The 17,020-nt window shown below is 47.1% G+C and overlaps 1 protein-coding gene across 19 annotated transcripts in view; it reads left to right on the top strand.

Moving 5' to 3' along the window:
• Positions 1–17,020, top strand: part of MAGI1 (membrane associated guanylate kinase, WW and PDZ domain containing 1) — a 518,034-nt gene that overhangs the window by 395,673 nt on the left and 105,341 nt on the right. For all 19 annotated transcript variants that reach the window (XM_084902660.1, XM_084902672.1, XM_084902676.1 and 16 more), the window contains exon 3: positions 11,876–11,995. In XM_084902660.1, coding sequence (XP_084758786.1) covers positions 11,876–11,995 — 120 coding nt within the window. The remainder of the gene's footprint in view (positions 1–11,875; positions 11,996–17,020) is intronic.

Genomic DNA, 17,020 nt, shown 5'->3' on the forward strand with positions numbered 1-17,020 from the left:
GAGTGCTTGATGACAGGGATTGGCTCCCTTGGTTATGGAAGCCGAAGGCCCTATTGGAGACGCGGGAGAGCGATGGTGCAGGTCGTGGTCTGAGTCTCAAAGCCCAGACCCAGGAGCCAGGCTGCCTGAGGGCAGGAGGCTGGGAGCAGGCAGAGAGTAGAGAGCAGAGCCCTCCTCTGCCTTCTCCTGTGGAAGCCCTATGGGTTGGTTGATGCCCATCCTCACCGGGAGGGTGAACTCCTCTCCGTGGACTTCATCTAACGTCTTCAGGAAACACTCTCTGTAACCCCGTCAGGCTGACCCAGAGACAAGCCTCCGTCCCAGGCCAAGCCCTTGGAAGTGAAGAAAGGAGGCCATTGGTGGATCTGCCTGTTCGGAGCAGCAAAGAGCAGCTTCAAAGCGTTGGTCCCAGCGCCGCTGGGATTAGGTCCCCCTGCTTTGTTTCTTTTTATTTAATCAGTCATGCCCCTTTAGTTGCTTTTCCATTTATAACAAGGCATCCATTCTGATTGGACACAGGCCCAGTAGATCCCGAGCTCTTTGAAGACAAGGACCTTACCTTCTTGGCTTTGTTCTGCTGGAAACAGCACAGCTGGTGCATGTGTGCGCGCATGTGTGTGATGCTCAGCGGCACTGACAGTTTGAAGAGCATTCATTCCTGTGGCCATCCCGAGTAACACAGCTGTCGCATCTGAGAGCAGCAGTGTTTGGGGTTTCACTGCCTCCCCATTGTCCCCCTTCCATCCCCCAACCCCATACACACTCAGTTTGAGCCACAGCAAACCCCCAGCCCTTTCCGTGGCTCCCTGACCACCGTGCCCAGCTCTCTCCTGTTGCCCCAGTGACGTGTTCTTTGCGTTGTTTTCCTCTCATGCCTGCATCTTCTCACCGTTAGGTCCCTTTGATAAGAGCCCAAGAGCCTTCTGGAGTCTCTACATCCTGTCACTTGTTGTTGGTTATTGTGATGACTTGCTCTTATCCTCCTCACAGAAATGTTAAGCTTTCTCAGAGAGGGGCCTGCCCCTGTCTTGCTCACCCCCCACCACCTTACACAGTATGTGACACATGCACGATAGGCCCTTGAGAAGTAGTGTTAGAATAGGAGAGGGAGCATGCACTGGGAAGTGGGTAATTCTAAAGATCTTAACGCTGCCAAGCGTCAGGATACTGTCATCTGAGGGTTGCTTAGCAGTTGCACATAGTAAATGTCCAGTCAATAGTAGTTATTAATAATAGTGTTGCTCTGTGTTCTTTAATGAGGGGATGCTTTCAACCGTCATATTAGGGCTGAGCCTCGTGCTTCCTCTGTCTTTAGCTCTTCTCACCCTCGCCTTGAATGCCTTCCAAGTGTCCCTGTTATGCCTCACAATGATAGACAGTCAGTCCCAATACCCCACCCCTCTTGTTGTTAAATCGTCACCTGAGGATATATTTCCATTTTAAAGAGAAAGGAAGAGAGAGACAGAGACATTGGCATCAGTGTGGGAAACATCGGTCAGCTGCCTCCCTACAGGGAACAGAAACTGAGACATTTCGGTGTGTGGGATGTTGCTCCAACCAGCTGAGCCGCACGGGCCAGGGCCAAACCCCCCCTTCCAAGAAATGTGGCTATGAAAGGACACAAGCAAGGAGCCAGTGGACTTGTGTAGGCACAGGCACCCTCTCTTAGGAGAAGAGGTCTGGAGGATCCCTCCTCTGCTCCCTATGGGCACTTCATGTTAACACAGAGGCTTCGGTAAACATGAGCACATTTTATTAAAAATCCAGGAAGATGACCCGCAGCGCACATGCTCGCAGCTCCACCTGCTGCTGCAGTGAGGCCACCGGAGAAAAGCTGCTCCTGTGGTCAGTGTTCAGTCTCTGTGGACACCCTGTTCCCAGATCTGTTTTGGGAATAAGGAGATTTACTTCCTTATCTTGATGGATGGTCAGGCTCCCTGAGGAAAAGGCACCTATTGGCGGAGGGGAGTGTGCGGGGGCACGTGCTGTGAGGTTTGCACGTCTGGGAGGATGAGAAGAAGACAAGATCCTTCACGGGAGCCACGGAGTTGGGACTTCCGCTTTGGGAAACGGTTGCTTAGCTGTAGTGTGTATGTTCCCTCCTTTCTCTTCGGAAACAGTGAGGCTTGAAATAGTACACAGGCAGGAACACTAGCCAGAGAACAGAAGTTTGGTGAACTGAGGGCCAGCATCCAAAGAATGATGCAGGTTTGGCTCTGAGGATATCTTGCATGAATACAAAATGACACTTAATGGAGCTACGTCATGAGCATAGAGGCTTTTCTCCAGGACCATATCTCCGAGAGTGTTGTGGAAATCCACATCCCAGTTTCCAAGGCAACCGAATCAGCTGCTTGTTTGTTTCGGATGCTGACCTACATGCTGGACGCTGATGGGGCCTGCATCGCTGGGGCCTGATTGGACGCCTGCACAGAGCCCTGAGCTGTAGATGTTTTTATTATTTCCATCTTTACCTGTCTGTGAAGAAACTGAGATTGAGAAACTTTAGTAACCTACATTCTTTACGGAGGTCAGTGGTGGAATTGGACTTGGAAACTAGGTTTATCCAGCTCCACAGCTGAAGGCCACCTCTGCCCCCACTCCCCACCCCCTACTCTGTGCTGTTTTCCCAAGAGGCAGAGCCGAGCTGGCGTGGTGCTCACCTTGGGGTTGGATTGGGAGGAGCGAGGTGATGAGCCGCATTTGAGGTGCTGCTTGGGCATTCAGTCCAACAGCGAGTAGCTGGTTTCCTTGGTAATTTCTAAAGTCCTGCTAACTGTGTTCCGGAGAAAGTCTCAGGTGGCACTGATAGGAATAACACCTTTCTGCTATTTGTCAGTTTCCCTTTGGCATCAGAGAATGCAGCCTTAGGCCCCAGGCAAAGTGGAACAGCTTTATTTTATCGTTATTGCATTTCCGTTTAGTTACTGTTTGTGGCAAGCCAAAACTGACTCCTCACTTCACCTAATGCTAAGTGTTTCCTTACAAAAAAAAGTATAAGCAGTGAAATTCTCCCTTCGGTGTCCAGTTCTGGGGGTTTTAGAAATGACAGCCCTTCAGCCTCCACCTCTCTCACCTGCAATCAGGACTCAGCACAGCTGCCTCCCCGTCCCTGCACGCTGCCCCTGCAAGGTCACCTCCATCCAGCCCACAGCTGGCAGCCTTTACCCGCCAGCCCGGCTCTCTCCGCGTGCAGCCTCTTGCGCCTGGCTTTCCTTTCCCTCAGCTGTATTCTAGGTTCGCCATGTGCTGTGGGCTGCCATTTGCTGAGGGATATTCGTTGTAGGGATGAACCATTCACCAACCAGGGATCATTTAGGCTGCTCTTCAGTTTTGAGTGATGATGCATAAAGTCGCTAGAAACATTTGTATGCAGGTTTTTGTGTAAACTTAAGTTTTCAGTTTTCTAGGGTAAATATCTAGGAGTGTGATTGTTGGGTCATTTGGTAAAATGATGTTTAACTTTTTAGCAAACTGCCCAAGTTTTTTTCCCAGAGGCTGTTCCATTTTACATTTTTGCCAACATGTATATAATGGAGCTCCAGTTACCCCATTTTTCTGCTAGCATGTGGTATTTGTAAGACTTTTTCAGAATCCATCCTGCCCAGGCTGGTGTGGTCCAGTTGTTGGGTGTCGTCCCGAGCACCAAAAGTGAGCCCTTTGGGTTCCCAGCCAGGCCACATGCCTGGATTGTGGGCTCCATCCCCAGTGGGGAGCATGCCGGAGGCAGCCGATACATGTTTCTCTCTCACATCGGTGTTTCTCCCTCTCCCTTCCACTCTCTTTAAAAATCAATTTTAAAAAATCCATACTAATCGGTGTGTGGCAGTTAAGTGTCTCCTCTTTTTACATGACTGTATATATTTTAAAAAGCAGCTTGTTTTGAAGGGAGGGTAAGTTCCTGCCATACAGCAGTAGTTGTCGAGTGGGTAACTGAGGGAATGCCACGTTCTACCTCCTTCCTCTCCGTCAATAAAGGATGAACGGCCCGGGGCTCTCCTGGGTATCTCACCAATTTCAGGCAACACAAGCACTGTTTTATTAGAGAAAACGATGGCTTTTTATTCACCTGGAGGTAGCTGAGGTAACCAGAATTGTTGAGGGCTGTTGCTGAGTTTTGATCAGCAGGACCAGATTATGAAGCATCTGGCAAGATCAGTGAGCGTTAGCAGCTTAGTCTTAGGGTAGCGGCTCCTCTGTTAGAAGCAGTCTGGCCTCGACACAGTTTGGCCAGGCACCTGCCCGGAAACCGGGGGTGTCAGATGTGTGGCTGTAGGCATGGCGTGCCAGTGTCTCGCCTCAGGATGTTTTTGTTTCCTGACCTGGATATTTCTGGAACAAGAGATCCGATGAGCCCTGTACCTGGTTTCCGTTCTGTAGCCGTGGTTGCGAGTGGATGACAAGGAAGGTCACGTCTGGTTTCCTCTCCGTCTGTCGTTCAGTCTCTCCTGTATGCTCGGGCACCCGGATGTTTTGTTTGGGAGGCTGCTCTTGTTGTTGTTTTCCGCAAACAATGCTGTCACACACATCTAAGGAGGTTTTTCTCAAGAGACCATAGCAATAGGAACCCAATATGATTTTTAGCACAAAGCAGAGCTAGCCTAGATCATTTTTCAGTGCATCTAAGTTTTTAAAGGAAGGCTTTCCGGTGTGAGTAGGAGATGTCTGCTGTTTAATGCAAGTGTGGCCCTTGCTGTCACTCTGAGAGCAGAAGAGCTTTGGCGGCAATGAACCAGACTCAGTGCAGTGGGCGCAGCTTAGGTGCTCTTAGGGTTTCGAGCTGAGCTGGTCAGTCCGATTGCCCCTAGCCACGTGTGCCCTTTAAATGTAAACTTCTTAAAACTCAGTTCCCCAGTCACACTGGCACTTACACACGGCCACGCGTGGCTAGTGGCTACCATGTTAGGGGGCGCAGAGGGGGACCGTTCCTATTGTGGCGGAAAGTTCCACTGGATAGCGATGGTTTGGAATGAGGGATGCCAAAGTCAAAATACCTACACTCAGGTCATGTGACCTTAGGCAAGGCGACTCCTCTGACTCAGCTTGCTAAACTATAAATGGAAACCTTTACCTGGTACTTCTGTCTGTCTTGTGAAGATTAAGTACAATAGCCCTGATTAAGTGCTACCACCTCGCCTAGGAGAGACACAAGGAAGCATCCAATAAAGGGAAGTTCTTCTTCTTCTACTGCTTGATAGTCTTTCTGTTTTTGAAAGTGGGAGGTGGGCACTGTGTTTGCTTAAAGCTAATCACCACCAGAGACCACGGGCCAGTGTCTCGCTCGATGAACAGAAGGCAGAGTTGTAGGCTGCAGAAAACCCGTTTGTCAGCCTGGCGATTTTTTTTTTTTTAAATATGCTGTCCCTGAGAAACACGATAGAATTTGTTTTACTTCTCTTCTGCCAGGAAATAACCCTTCTGGCTTTGTTAGAAGCATGGTTTGCAATAATTGTGCCCACCCCAGATGGCTCCTGAAAACCCTTTGAAATGCCATCTGCCAGGCGTGTGTCCAGCAGCAGCCTGTCATTCTGGGGAAGAAAGGAGGAGGCGGGGCCCTGCCCACCCTTTCTCCGTCACTGAATGGAGCCGGTCTGCTTGCGCAGACCCAGGCCCGCTAGAGGGTGACTGGGAGGGCACCTCCTGCTCCCTAGGAGGGGAGGGTTTGTCTGGGCGGAAAACCCTGAAGGTTTAGTGGGTGGGGACTGCCCCGCCCACACTCCCTGCCTCTGGCTCCGCATATTGATTTGCATGGGGGAAAGGGAACCTGCTAGCTTCCTTTTTCCTCTAAAATGTGGCATTTGTCAAGTTTATCATTTTTTTTTTTTTTTTAGTCCTTTCAGGAAATTAAGACCCAAAGGTGATTGTTGTCTTTAAAGTAAACCTGGGAGGTTGTTTCTGAAAACATGGCTGAAAGAAACGGCGAAGATGAGATAGCTGCGGAAGGAGGGAAAACAGCCACCCCATTGCCTGCATTTGGGAGACTTTCAAAACCCAAGGAGTCTTTTGTTTGGTTTTATTTATGCTCCTCTTTGGTGGGGGTGGGGTGGGCGGATGGCTCCAATTAATGGCAACATACAGAACATATTTGGAGCAGATCCTTTCACAGCAAGTTTCAAAGAGATTCTATTCTTACGCTGCCTGGAATGTCCTACCACGATGTCGGCTGTCCGCGTTTCCCCAGCAGCTGGCCGAACAAGCCCTTCTCCGGCTCCAGCATCTCACCTCCTCCTGGCTGACTGCTGCCTCCCAGTCCCACTGAGGACCCTCCTTCTCTCCCAGGCACTACGTCACTGGGTGCTAGTGCTCCACCCAGACTCCCTGCTGCTTTGTCTACGCTCTCTCCCTAGCTCAGCCCGTTCTGGCTCTTGCCTTTCAGTATCACTCCCACGTTTATGTCCCAACCTTTATGTCCCAATCTGACACTGAGATTTATGTAACCACGTGTCCACACTCTGCACCTAGGTGTCTAATAAGCATCTCCCACTTTATCTCTCTAGGAGTAAACTCTTCAGTTCTTTTTCCCTAAAAATCACCTCCCCAGCCTTCTTGATCTTTATAAATGGTACCACCCATGTGCCCAGGTCAAAACGTTAAATGTTGGTCTTTATTCTGTTTTCCTGACACACTTCATCTGTTGCTGGTGGAAGTGTGAGGGGTAGTGGGCCCTACCAACCTGTGGCTCATGGGAATTCTTGCAATATTCTGAGGAAAGAATTTTCTTAAGACTCGCACGGCAGGGTGGGTGATTTTCATTTGCATAGTTTTAATCCCTGAGTTTCCAAAATTCCATTTCCCTTTGTCCAGTCATAGAAGTACAGCTGGGGCTTCAGTAGGGATAAAGTCAACGTTGTGTCCAGAGCTTCTGTTCTTTTATCAGACCAGTGTCCCATCCTGCATCAGACCAGCTCAGCTGTGCTCCCTGCTGCGGCCCATCACCCACTGCATGTGGGGTACACAGGGCCACCCGCTGTGGAAAAGTTATGGATGAATGCAAGGGAGCGGGAGCCAAAGGACCTTAGGAGCCAAGAGTCCAGTGCAACAGGAGAGAGGATTCTTTTGTTTAGGGCGGTGGTCGACAAACTCAGTCAACAGAGCCAAATATCAACAGTACAACGATTGAAATTTCTTTTGAGAGCCAAATTTTTTAAATTTCTTCTAACGCCACTTCTTCAAAATAGACTCACCCAGTCCGTGGTATTTTGTGGAAGAGCCACACTCAAAGGGCCAAAGAGCTGCATGTGGCTCGTGAGCTGAAGTTTGCTGACTATGGGTTTAGGGGATTATGTATCCCAGATGCATGTATCAGGGCATCTCTTTCCCCAGGTTTGACTGACAGACAAGTACTTTTCCTGTCACCCCAACTTCACAGGGCATGTGTTTATCTCCCCTTTGCGGACCCCTTTCCCCAGTGATCTGCAGGGAATGGGTGGGCGTATCCTGGGGAGTGCAGAATTGTAGCTTCCTGGTGAAGCTGCCCAAGTGACATGCCTACAATATCTGGCCTTCTCTTTGCTCCTTTCCTATTGTCAATAATTGGCTAATTACAGCAGTATCATGTCCACTCCATCAGCAAGTTGTGTCTAAAAAATATAGACCAAGCACAGCCCAATGAGTTGACATACTTTTAATACATCTGTGCTGTGGACTACATCAACGATTTCCCGCTGGAGTGCCTCAGTTGCTTGAGCATTGTCCTGTGGCTGGTTTGATTCCCAGTCAAGGGCACATGCCCAGCTCATGGGTTGGATCCCCGGTCAGGAAACGTATGAGAGGCAACCAAACTATGTTGCTCTCTGAGATCAATGTGTCCCCTCCTTCCTCTCTAAGCATGTCCTCAGGTGAGGATTTAAGAAAGAAAAAAACAAGATGCTCAGTGATTTGTGATAAAAATCTGATTGCTTCTTTCCACCTTCTTCCTGGTGTTCTTATCCTTGCCCTGAGTTCTCTCACATGGACACTGTCACGGCACCTGTTTGGGACCCCTGCTACTCTGTCCATGGCCTGTTCAACTCTGAAGAGCCAGATGCTCCTTGAAAAATGAATCATGGCATTGCTCATCTTCCCACACCCTTAGAATAAAGCAGGGAGTGTCTTCTGTGGCTTACGGAACCTGTCCCCTCACTTTCATTTTCATTTCCAACCTCTTTTTCACTGCTCTGCTGCAGTTTCTCCAGCCTCCTTGCCCTACCCACAACATGCCAACCCTATTGCCACATCAAAGACCTGAGCCTGAACCCCTCTGCGAATGCTCTTCCCATCATCACCTTCGCAGGGCTCTCGGTTTTGATGGCACCTTCTTAGCCACCTTTCCTCATCACCAATCTAAAGTAGCTTCTCTCCTTCTCACCCTCCCTCCTTCCTCCAAGACACTTCCAAGCCCTTTCACTTATGTTGCTCTGAGACACTTTCTAATGCTTTAACCTATGTTTCCCACAAAAGACTCATTCCCTCTTGAAATTAAATGCTGTATCTCTTCACATACATTGTTGTTTTCTATCTTTCATAGTAAAATATAAGTTCCATTAAAGTAGGGGCTTTGTCTTGTTCATGAATGTTTCCCAGGCCCTAATTTAGTGCCTGGCATCTATTGGGTCCTCAGTAAATATCCTATATAATAAAAGCCTAATGTGCTAAGTGTCTGGTTATCCACTCAGCTGGTCAACCAATCAAAGCGTAATATGCTAATGATATGCTAAGGCCACTCAACCACTCGCTGTGACATGTACTGACCACCAGAGGGCAGATACTCCAACTGGTAGATTAGCTTGCTGCTGGGGTCCAACTGATCGGGACTGAGCAAGGTGGGATGGAGATGCATTATTCTGTCCCTGGGAGATATCCATGGTCTTGTGGTGCCTACCTGGCTGGCCAACCTCTCATGTCCCTCCCCAGCACCAGTTGTGCACTGGTGAGGTCCCTCAACCTGGCCTGCACCCTCTCACAATCTGGGACCCCTTGGGGGATGTCAGAGAGCTGGTTTTGGCCAGATCCCACAGGCCAGGCAGAGGGACTACACTGGTGCACAAATTCTTGCCTGGAGTCTCTAATTCATTAACTAAATGGAATGTAAGAATCTATGTAATGGTAAATGTATAAATCATTTGAACTACAAGATTTTATTAACTCATTTCATTGTAACAATAATTATGTTATTGTTTATAAACTACTAAAGGCCCGGTGCATGAAATTTGTGCATGAGGCAGGATGTCCCTCAGCCCAGCCTGCACCCTCTCCTATCTGGGACCCCTCAAGGGATGTCCGACTGCTCATTAACTGGCAGTCGGACATCCCTCTCACAGTCCAGGACTTCTGGCTCACAACTGCTTGCCTGCCTGCCTTCCTTCCTGATTGCCCCTAACCACTTCTGCCTATCAGACTGATCACCCCCTAACCACTCCCATGCCAGCCCGATTGATGTCTAACTGCTCCCCTGCCAGCCTGTTTGCCCCCAACTTCCCTCCCCTGCAGGGTTGATGGCCTCCAACTGCCCTCCCTTACAGGCCTGGTGCCTCCCAACTGCCCTTCCCTGCTGGCCATCTTTGACCACATGGGGGCAGCTATTGTGTGTTGGAGTGATGGTCAATCTGCATATTACTCTTTTATTAGATAAGATAGAGGCCCGGTGCATGGGTGAGGGTCAGCTGATTTGCCCTGAAGGGTATCCCGGATCAGGGTGGAGGTTCCCTTGGGGCGTGGGGCAGCCTGAGCGAGGGGCCTGTGGTGGTTTGCAGGTGGAAACTTGGCTGCCTCTGTTGCCTGGGAAACCCAAGCCTCCCTCCTGCTCTCTCTGTCTGTAGCCATCTTGGTTTGGTTTATTTGCATACTCGCTCTGATTGTCTAGTGGGCGTGGCTGGTGTAGCGGAGTGATAGTTAATTTGTATATTACTCTATTATTAGGTTAGATAATATCTGCTAAGAATTATTGAGCTAAGTCCTCTAAAAGGATCATCCCATGCAATATACACAACAGATCTATGGTGGAGGTTCTATTTGCAGATGAGGAAACTGAAAAATAACAGGAGCTAAGGAACTTGCTCAACACCACAACCTGGGGAGCATGACCATGAATCAATCCATTGCTCACTCCAGATCTCTGCTTGTCAACACCATGAGGTATTCTGGTGTTTCTGGAGTGCCTGCTGTGGGCCTGACAGGAGTTATAAATGGAAAAGTTGTAAGCTCCCTCAAGGGACTTGTCATTGTATGCCAGGGGAGCCAGAAATGAGACAAACTAGGAAACAGTACAAGAGTGGACTTCTGGGTACGCCACAAGCAGGCTGCTCTACCAGACAGCTGCAGCATGCTGGGTGATAAGCAAAGATTGGTAATATAATCACCCTATGGAAAACTCACAGCTATTCAAAACACTCAGATTTATTAGGAAAACTGGGCTCATATAACAATGCACTTATCTTGAGTAAAACATGCAGACGTGTGGTTTTTTTTAAATGAAGGACATTCTGGATAGCACTGCATGCGTGTGAATATGATCAATCACATGTGATCAGAGACTGCACTGTCCTGGGAACATGTGAACCACGGGGTGCATGCAGTTGGTTATTTAGTTGCTTTCACATTCCTAGGACTAGGGATAATCCCTGCTCGTGGTATAAGAAAACACTGATCTGTTAAGCAGCGTGAGTGACAAGGCCTCTCAGAATGAGCCATGTCAGCTACATCCCCTAACTTGAAAGTGGGAGCCAAAAACATGAGATTTGCTTTTTTTGGTCTTTCATAATATATTGTATGGGTTCCTGGTACACACTGCATAATTGCATCTTGCTTTATTTTCTTTTCCTGGCTTATGTATAAAACATAATTGCATCTTGCTTTATTTCCTTTTCCTGGCTTAGGTATAAACCACACATCTCCACGTTGCTTTGTTGAGCTTCAACTAAGATGATAGGCCCACAGCCAGCACCTGAGCTGGTGACTCGCATCCTCTAGGGTCGTGGTTGGCAAGCTGCGGCTCTTTGGCCCCTCGAGGGTGGCTCTTCCACAAAATACCACTGCCTGGGTGGGTCTATTTTGAAGAGGTGGCATTAGAAGTTTAAGTTTAAAAAATTTGGCTCTCAAAAGAAATTTCAATCGTTGAACTGTTGATATTTGGCTCTGTTGACTAATGAGTTTGCCGACCACTGACTTAGAGGCTTGATGTGGTTATTTCATAAGAGGCATTGTTCTATTTGTTAGTTATTGTGAGAATAACCAGCTTGAATCAGGGGGAGAATTTTTTAGCAAAATGCAGTGTCCTTTCTCTCAAATCAGAACTCTGGATGGCCTCTTTTTACCCAACATATTAATTACATGGAGAGCAGCCGCATTATTCTGTCCCTGGGAGATAGCCAACTGCAGATCCTGGGCAATCGTAAGTCCCCAGAGTTGTGTTTATGTGGTGGGGGTCATTTCCTGCAAAGGGCTCATTACATTGGAACTTGCCAGATGTACAAAGGAACACAAGAATCTCAAGGCCTGTGATAAAAACATAAACCTCCGAGGCTTTGCGCTTAAGGTGGATAATGCGTTAGTATTTATCGGAATCCTCAAAGCTGCTGATTATGAATGCTTTCTGTGCAAAACCCAGCCCCCCTTCTTCATTCAGTGCATTCTTAAAAGGATAAAGCTCTCCCCGGGCTACCTGGCTGTGCTTGTCTGTCTCCTGCTCCTGTGTGAGAGTCCCAGGCAGGGAGGGTGGAGGTGGGGCCGCTCCACTGTTAGAAAGAAGTTGTCTTCCCAGGTCCCTGCCTGGGCAGATCAGCCTTGGAGTCTCAGGCACGCCGGCTGACTGAACAGGTTATTTTAATTACACCTGGATGTGGCGCTTCCTGTCCTCGCTGAGTGATGGTTTCTTGTGCCTTTGTCTTGTCTGCTGCAGGCACAACCCGCTCGCCCAGGGAAGGAGAAGTGCCCGGCGTGGACTACAGCTTCCTGACTGTGAAGGAGTTCTTGGACCTCGAGCAGAGCGGGACTCTCCTGGAGGTCGGCACCTATGAAGGTGAGCTGCTCCCGGCAGGAGGACGCTGCTCCTCCCGCCCCCGGGACCCGGGCCGTCCGGGCAGAAGTGCCATGTGAACTAGCGAGTCTGCACAGCCCCAGGAGGCTGCAGGTCACCCTCCTGTGAGCAATAAACTACGAGGAACAGGCTTTGTGTAGCTCTTTAAAAGTAGCTTTTGTGGCATATTCTTCTTCTACAAGTTTTCCAATTTAATTTATTAATTTAAATAGGTGTGTTTTGTTTATCAATATGGGCCTGTGAGGTATTGGAAGGAAGGGGAAGAAGACTGAATCAGTCACAAATGGGATCTCTAGGGGGTGTTGTTTTCATCTTGACGGGAAGGAATGGAATGTCATTTTTACTATTAATTAATTTTAATGTATTTTTCAGGTAGATAATACATTTACATGGCTCATAAAGAAAAATATTTAAAATATTCATTAATCTCTTCCATATACCAATTATCACCTGCCTAATTTTCATTTCTTTCTCCTTCCAATACTACCACTAATGTTATTAGTTTCTGATTACTGTTCTGAAATTTCTTTATGTAAATATGTGTGTGTAATACATGTGTGTGTTTTATGTGTGTGTTCTTATTTCTTCCCCGTTTTACACAACAGGTAGTCAAACTGCAAAGAGTGTAAGACACGCTGTTGAATAGTTTATTCAACAGTGTGTCTTACAGTCTTTGCAGTTCAATACCAGAGCACTTCTTCTTTTCTTTTTTAAGTGGCTATATGCTCTTTTTGTGTGAGCATACCATAACTATTTAACCTGCTCCCTTTGATAAATATTTTTAATATTTCAGAATACTATTGCATTGAATAGTGTGAAGATAAACCATTTCACACAAGTGGAATCATATCTGTAGGATGAGATACCATGAGTGAGATTGCAAGGTCAAAACCAAATGTGGGGGGAAATTAAACTTACATTTTCTGAAAGCGATATTACTGCTTGATTGCTCTTCTGAGTGTTACTGTTTGAGACAGGAGGATATAATATGCTATTAACTAGGTCAAATTATTATGGTATGTCTTTATGAACTCTGAACATTTGGGTTTATTGGACAATTACTGGGGTATTTTCAGTAGATTCGACTTAAAAACAAAGGGTCAGTCTGAAGCTGACTTTTGTTAGGGACTGTGTAGCTTTGCCGTGAGAGTGGCCTCTGTTCCAGGCTGTCCGTTAAGGGGTGACCATGAGTCTGGGTGCTGATCCTGGCTTTATATTCTCTGTGCCTGCTGCTCATTTCAAAATTGTGAGTATACGCTGGACAGTGTTAAGATGATAATCAAATTCCTGATGGTGAACTCAGGAATATTTCCTTTGAGTATTGCTAATGATCAATTGTCTTACTTTCCTGGTGGTTTGGGGCTGAGGAAGGAATCTCAGAGAGCCCGAAGCAAGAAGGGTTCATTAAGGACTCGAGTGAGGCGAGGGCGGGAGAAGTACTGGAGCCTCTTCCACTCGCTGTCTCAGAGATGTGCGTCTAGTTAAAAATGCAAGGCTGAGGACAGAGCAAATGTGACTCCGCCTGGTTAGCAGCAAGTGAATAGTCCTTTTCTAATATTAGTCATTATGCCCTCCTGGGGAACTAGAGTCCCCTAAAATAAAAACTAGAGACATCCATTTGCCTTTTTGGAGAGGTTAAGGGTGAGAGAGTGGTTGTGCAAAGCCAGAGTGTGGAATTGAAAAGGAAAAGCATGTGGGCTGGACAACTGGTCTGAGAAGAAGGGAAAAGAAACTCATTTTACTGAGGTGTTTCTGTTGCGGGTACACAGGTGGGATCACTGTGCTTTCCCACTTAACTTGACTGCTTGGCCAAAGTCACTATTACCACCATGCCGTAGACGGGATGCTGAGGCCAGGTAGCCCCTAGGAACGTCTCCCAGGTTGAGCTTTGCAAGGTTGGAGAGCTGGTGCCAGAATACTAGAGCCAGGAACCAAACCCAACTCAGTGTGACTTTCACACCCCACACTCTTTCCTGGAAACCTCCAAAGGAATTCCCTAGATATAACTAAAACATTGTTAGCACAATCTGCTGGTATGTGGCAACAGAGAAAGGTTTTTCAAAAAATACCTCATCACCTCCCATGGCCCGGTCTTTCTGGGAATGTTGCTTAGTTGTTTTGGAGTTGAAATTTTCTTCTGCCCAAGATTAATCTGTTCCGTTTTGAAGGCATTTGACGGCAGTGTTCTTTAGCGTTTGACCTTTTGGCTCTGTAATTTCCTTACCATGTGAGGTGGCTCATAATTTTTAGAACTAGCCGAAGTCTTTGATGTTGACTCTTACCAGCTGAAAGCACAGCGCAGATTTTATTAAATGCCAGGTGGTGTGATAAGATGGGGCTGGGTAGATTTTTGAGAGCCTCCTCTGCCTTTGCCCTTCCCCCCGCTGGACCACCTCTCAAGGCACCTACTGTGTGCTGTACGTACAGGCACTCAGGCTGCGCTGAGTTTGGATCTCAGCCTTTCTGTGGCTGAGCCCTGCGCCCTCCTGCGAGTTGCCTGACGCTCATGTCTCCATTTCTCTTTGGAAAAATGAGGATAGTAACCGTGCCTCCTCATAGGTAGGATGGAATGGGATACTACTTGGAAAGGCTGAGCATGGTGTCTGACACATATAAGTTCTCCATCAGCATTGGCCTGGATACTGTTTATTTACACACATGACTGGTCCTCAGTGGCCACCTCAGTGAGCTGGCAGATCTGCCGGTAAAACTGCCTTCCTTCCTTCCCAGGTGCTCACCACCGCTCTCCCTGCTCAAGCTGTTTTTCTCGCAGCTTGTCCTGGTTCCAGAGAGGAAAACTATATTGCAACAACACACAACACTGAATCGTTTTTGAGTAAGCATAATAAATGTGCCTGATGGAATACTTCCTGTGGTAAAGAACTTAAAAAGGTTCAAGTCCAGGTTGCTTCCTTTCCTCCCTGTAGGCAGCCACTGTTACAGAGTTTCAGAGAACTCACATAAATGACATGTGCATGTGGGTTCTTGTTCATTTCACTCTGTTCTTGCCCTTCACTCTTAGGTGTCTTAGAGATCTTTCCATGTTATCCCATACCGTGCCACTTTATTTTTTTATTAATGCTCCACTGTGAATGCATATTCGTAATTTATTTAACCAGTTGCCATATAGTAAGTAGATGGACACTTAGGTGTTTTTGTACTCAATATTACGGTGAGCATCCCTGCATAAATAGCTCGCTGCACTGTTTCACCTGAGTGTCGGGCAGTCTAGTTTTAAAGGAGCCCTTTTACACACGGACAGTTCGTTTCAGCCATTATCTACTGAGCATTTACTTTGGGTCACTGGCCTGAGCCCCAGGGAGTGATGTCCGGGTCAGAAGACTAAAGCAGCTCTGTCTTCAAAGGAGCTGATGCTTTCCAGTTATTTATCAGACACCCCGTGTGCACTGGGTGCTGGGTGCTGTTCAAGTGTGTGACGCTCACTAGCTCGCTCAATTGCCCAACCATCCCACAAGGTAGTTCTAATTCACCTCCACTTCACAAAGGAACGTCAGGCTCAGAGATGCCAGTTACCTTTTTTAGAATAACTTTTTTATTTTTCCATTACAGTTGACATATTGTTGACATAGTTGTATATTAGTGTCAGGTGTACAACATAGTTATTAGCCATGTACATGACTTACACCAGTGATCACCCTGATAAATCAATACCCATCTGACACCATAAATAACTAGTACAATATCATTGACTGTATTCCTTACACTGCAGTCTGCATGCCCGTGACTATTTTATAACCACCAATTTGTACTCTTCAGTCCCTTCACCTACTTCACCCAGCTCCTCTATCTCCCACCCCTCCCCCCCACACACATTAGCAAACATCGGATGTAGACTGCCCAGCCCTCCAGGGTCACCTGAAGCGCAGGTAACCAGGGCCAGCTGAAGCTTGCATTGCCGACAGTGGCGACAGCAGAGGTGTGACAGAGGTGTTGTCTTCCCCTAACCGCAGGGTAGCTTCCCGCCCCTGAGGGCTCCCGGACTATGAGAGGGGGCAGGCTCGGCTGAGGGACACCCCCCTCCCCACCTCCAGTGCATGAATTTTCATGTACTGGGCCTTTAGTTGTAAATAATGCAGTGAACATAGGCATGCATACATCTTTTCAAATTAATGCTTTAGGTTTCTTCAGATAAATAGCTAAAAGTAGAATTGATGGGTCTTTATCTCTTTTTATAGCCTTTGTTTTAAAGCCTGTTTTGTCTGATATAAATATTGCTCCCCAGCTTTTTTATTTGTTTACATTTTCATGAAATAACTTTTTCCATCCCTATACTTTCAGACTGTGTGTCTTTGAATCTGAAATGAGTCTCTTACAGGCAGCATATGTAAAGGTCTCGTTTTCTCGTCCATTCAGTCACCTGTCTTCAGATTGGAGCATGTAATCAATTTACATTTAAAGGCATTGTTGATAGCCATGTCGTTTTTGACATTTTATTATCTGTTTTTTGTATCTTCTTTCCTTCTTAAAGAAGATCCTTTAACATTTCATATAATACTGGTTGGTGGTGATGAACTCCTTAGCCTTTTCTTGTTGGCAAGCTCTTTATCACTCCCTCAATTCTAAATGAGAGCTTTGCTGGGTGAAGTAATGTATTTCATGCCTTCCCTTCTGTCCTGCTAAGTTTCTGTTGAGAAATCAGCTGACAGTTTATGATAGCTCCTTTTTAGGTAAATCACTACTTTTTAAGTTTTTCTCTGTCTTTAACCTTTGGCATTTTAATTACGATGTGCCTTGGTGTGGGCCTCTTTGGATTCATCTTGTTTAGGACTCTCTGCACTTCTTGGGCTTATATGTCTATATCATTTGGCAGGTTAAGGATGTTTTCCGTCATTATTTCTTCAAATGGGTTTTCAATTCCTTGCTCTCTCTTCTTCTGGTACCCAGTGTTGAGAATGTTGATATGTTTGATGTTGTCCCAGAGGCCCCTTACACTGTTCCCCTTGGCAGCGGCGGGGGGGAAGTGCTTATTTATTTTGTTGTGTTTTG

Source organism: Pipistrellus hanaki (genome assembly GCF_964339955.1).
Source record: "Pipistrellus hanaki genome assembly, chromosome: 13".
NCBI classification, from domain to species: domain Eukaryota; kingdom Metazoa; phylum Chordata; class Mammalia; order Chiroptera; family Vespertilionidae; genus Pipistrellus; species Pipistrellus hanaki.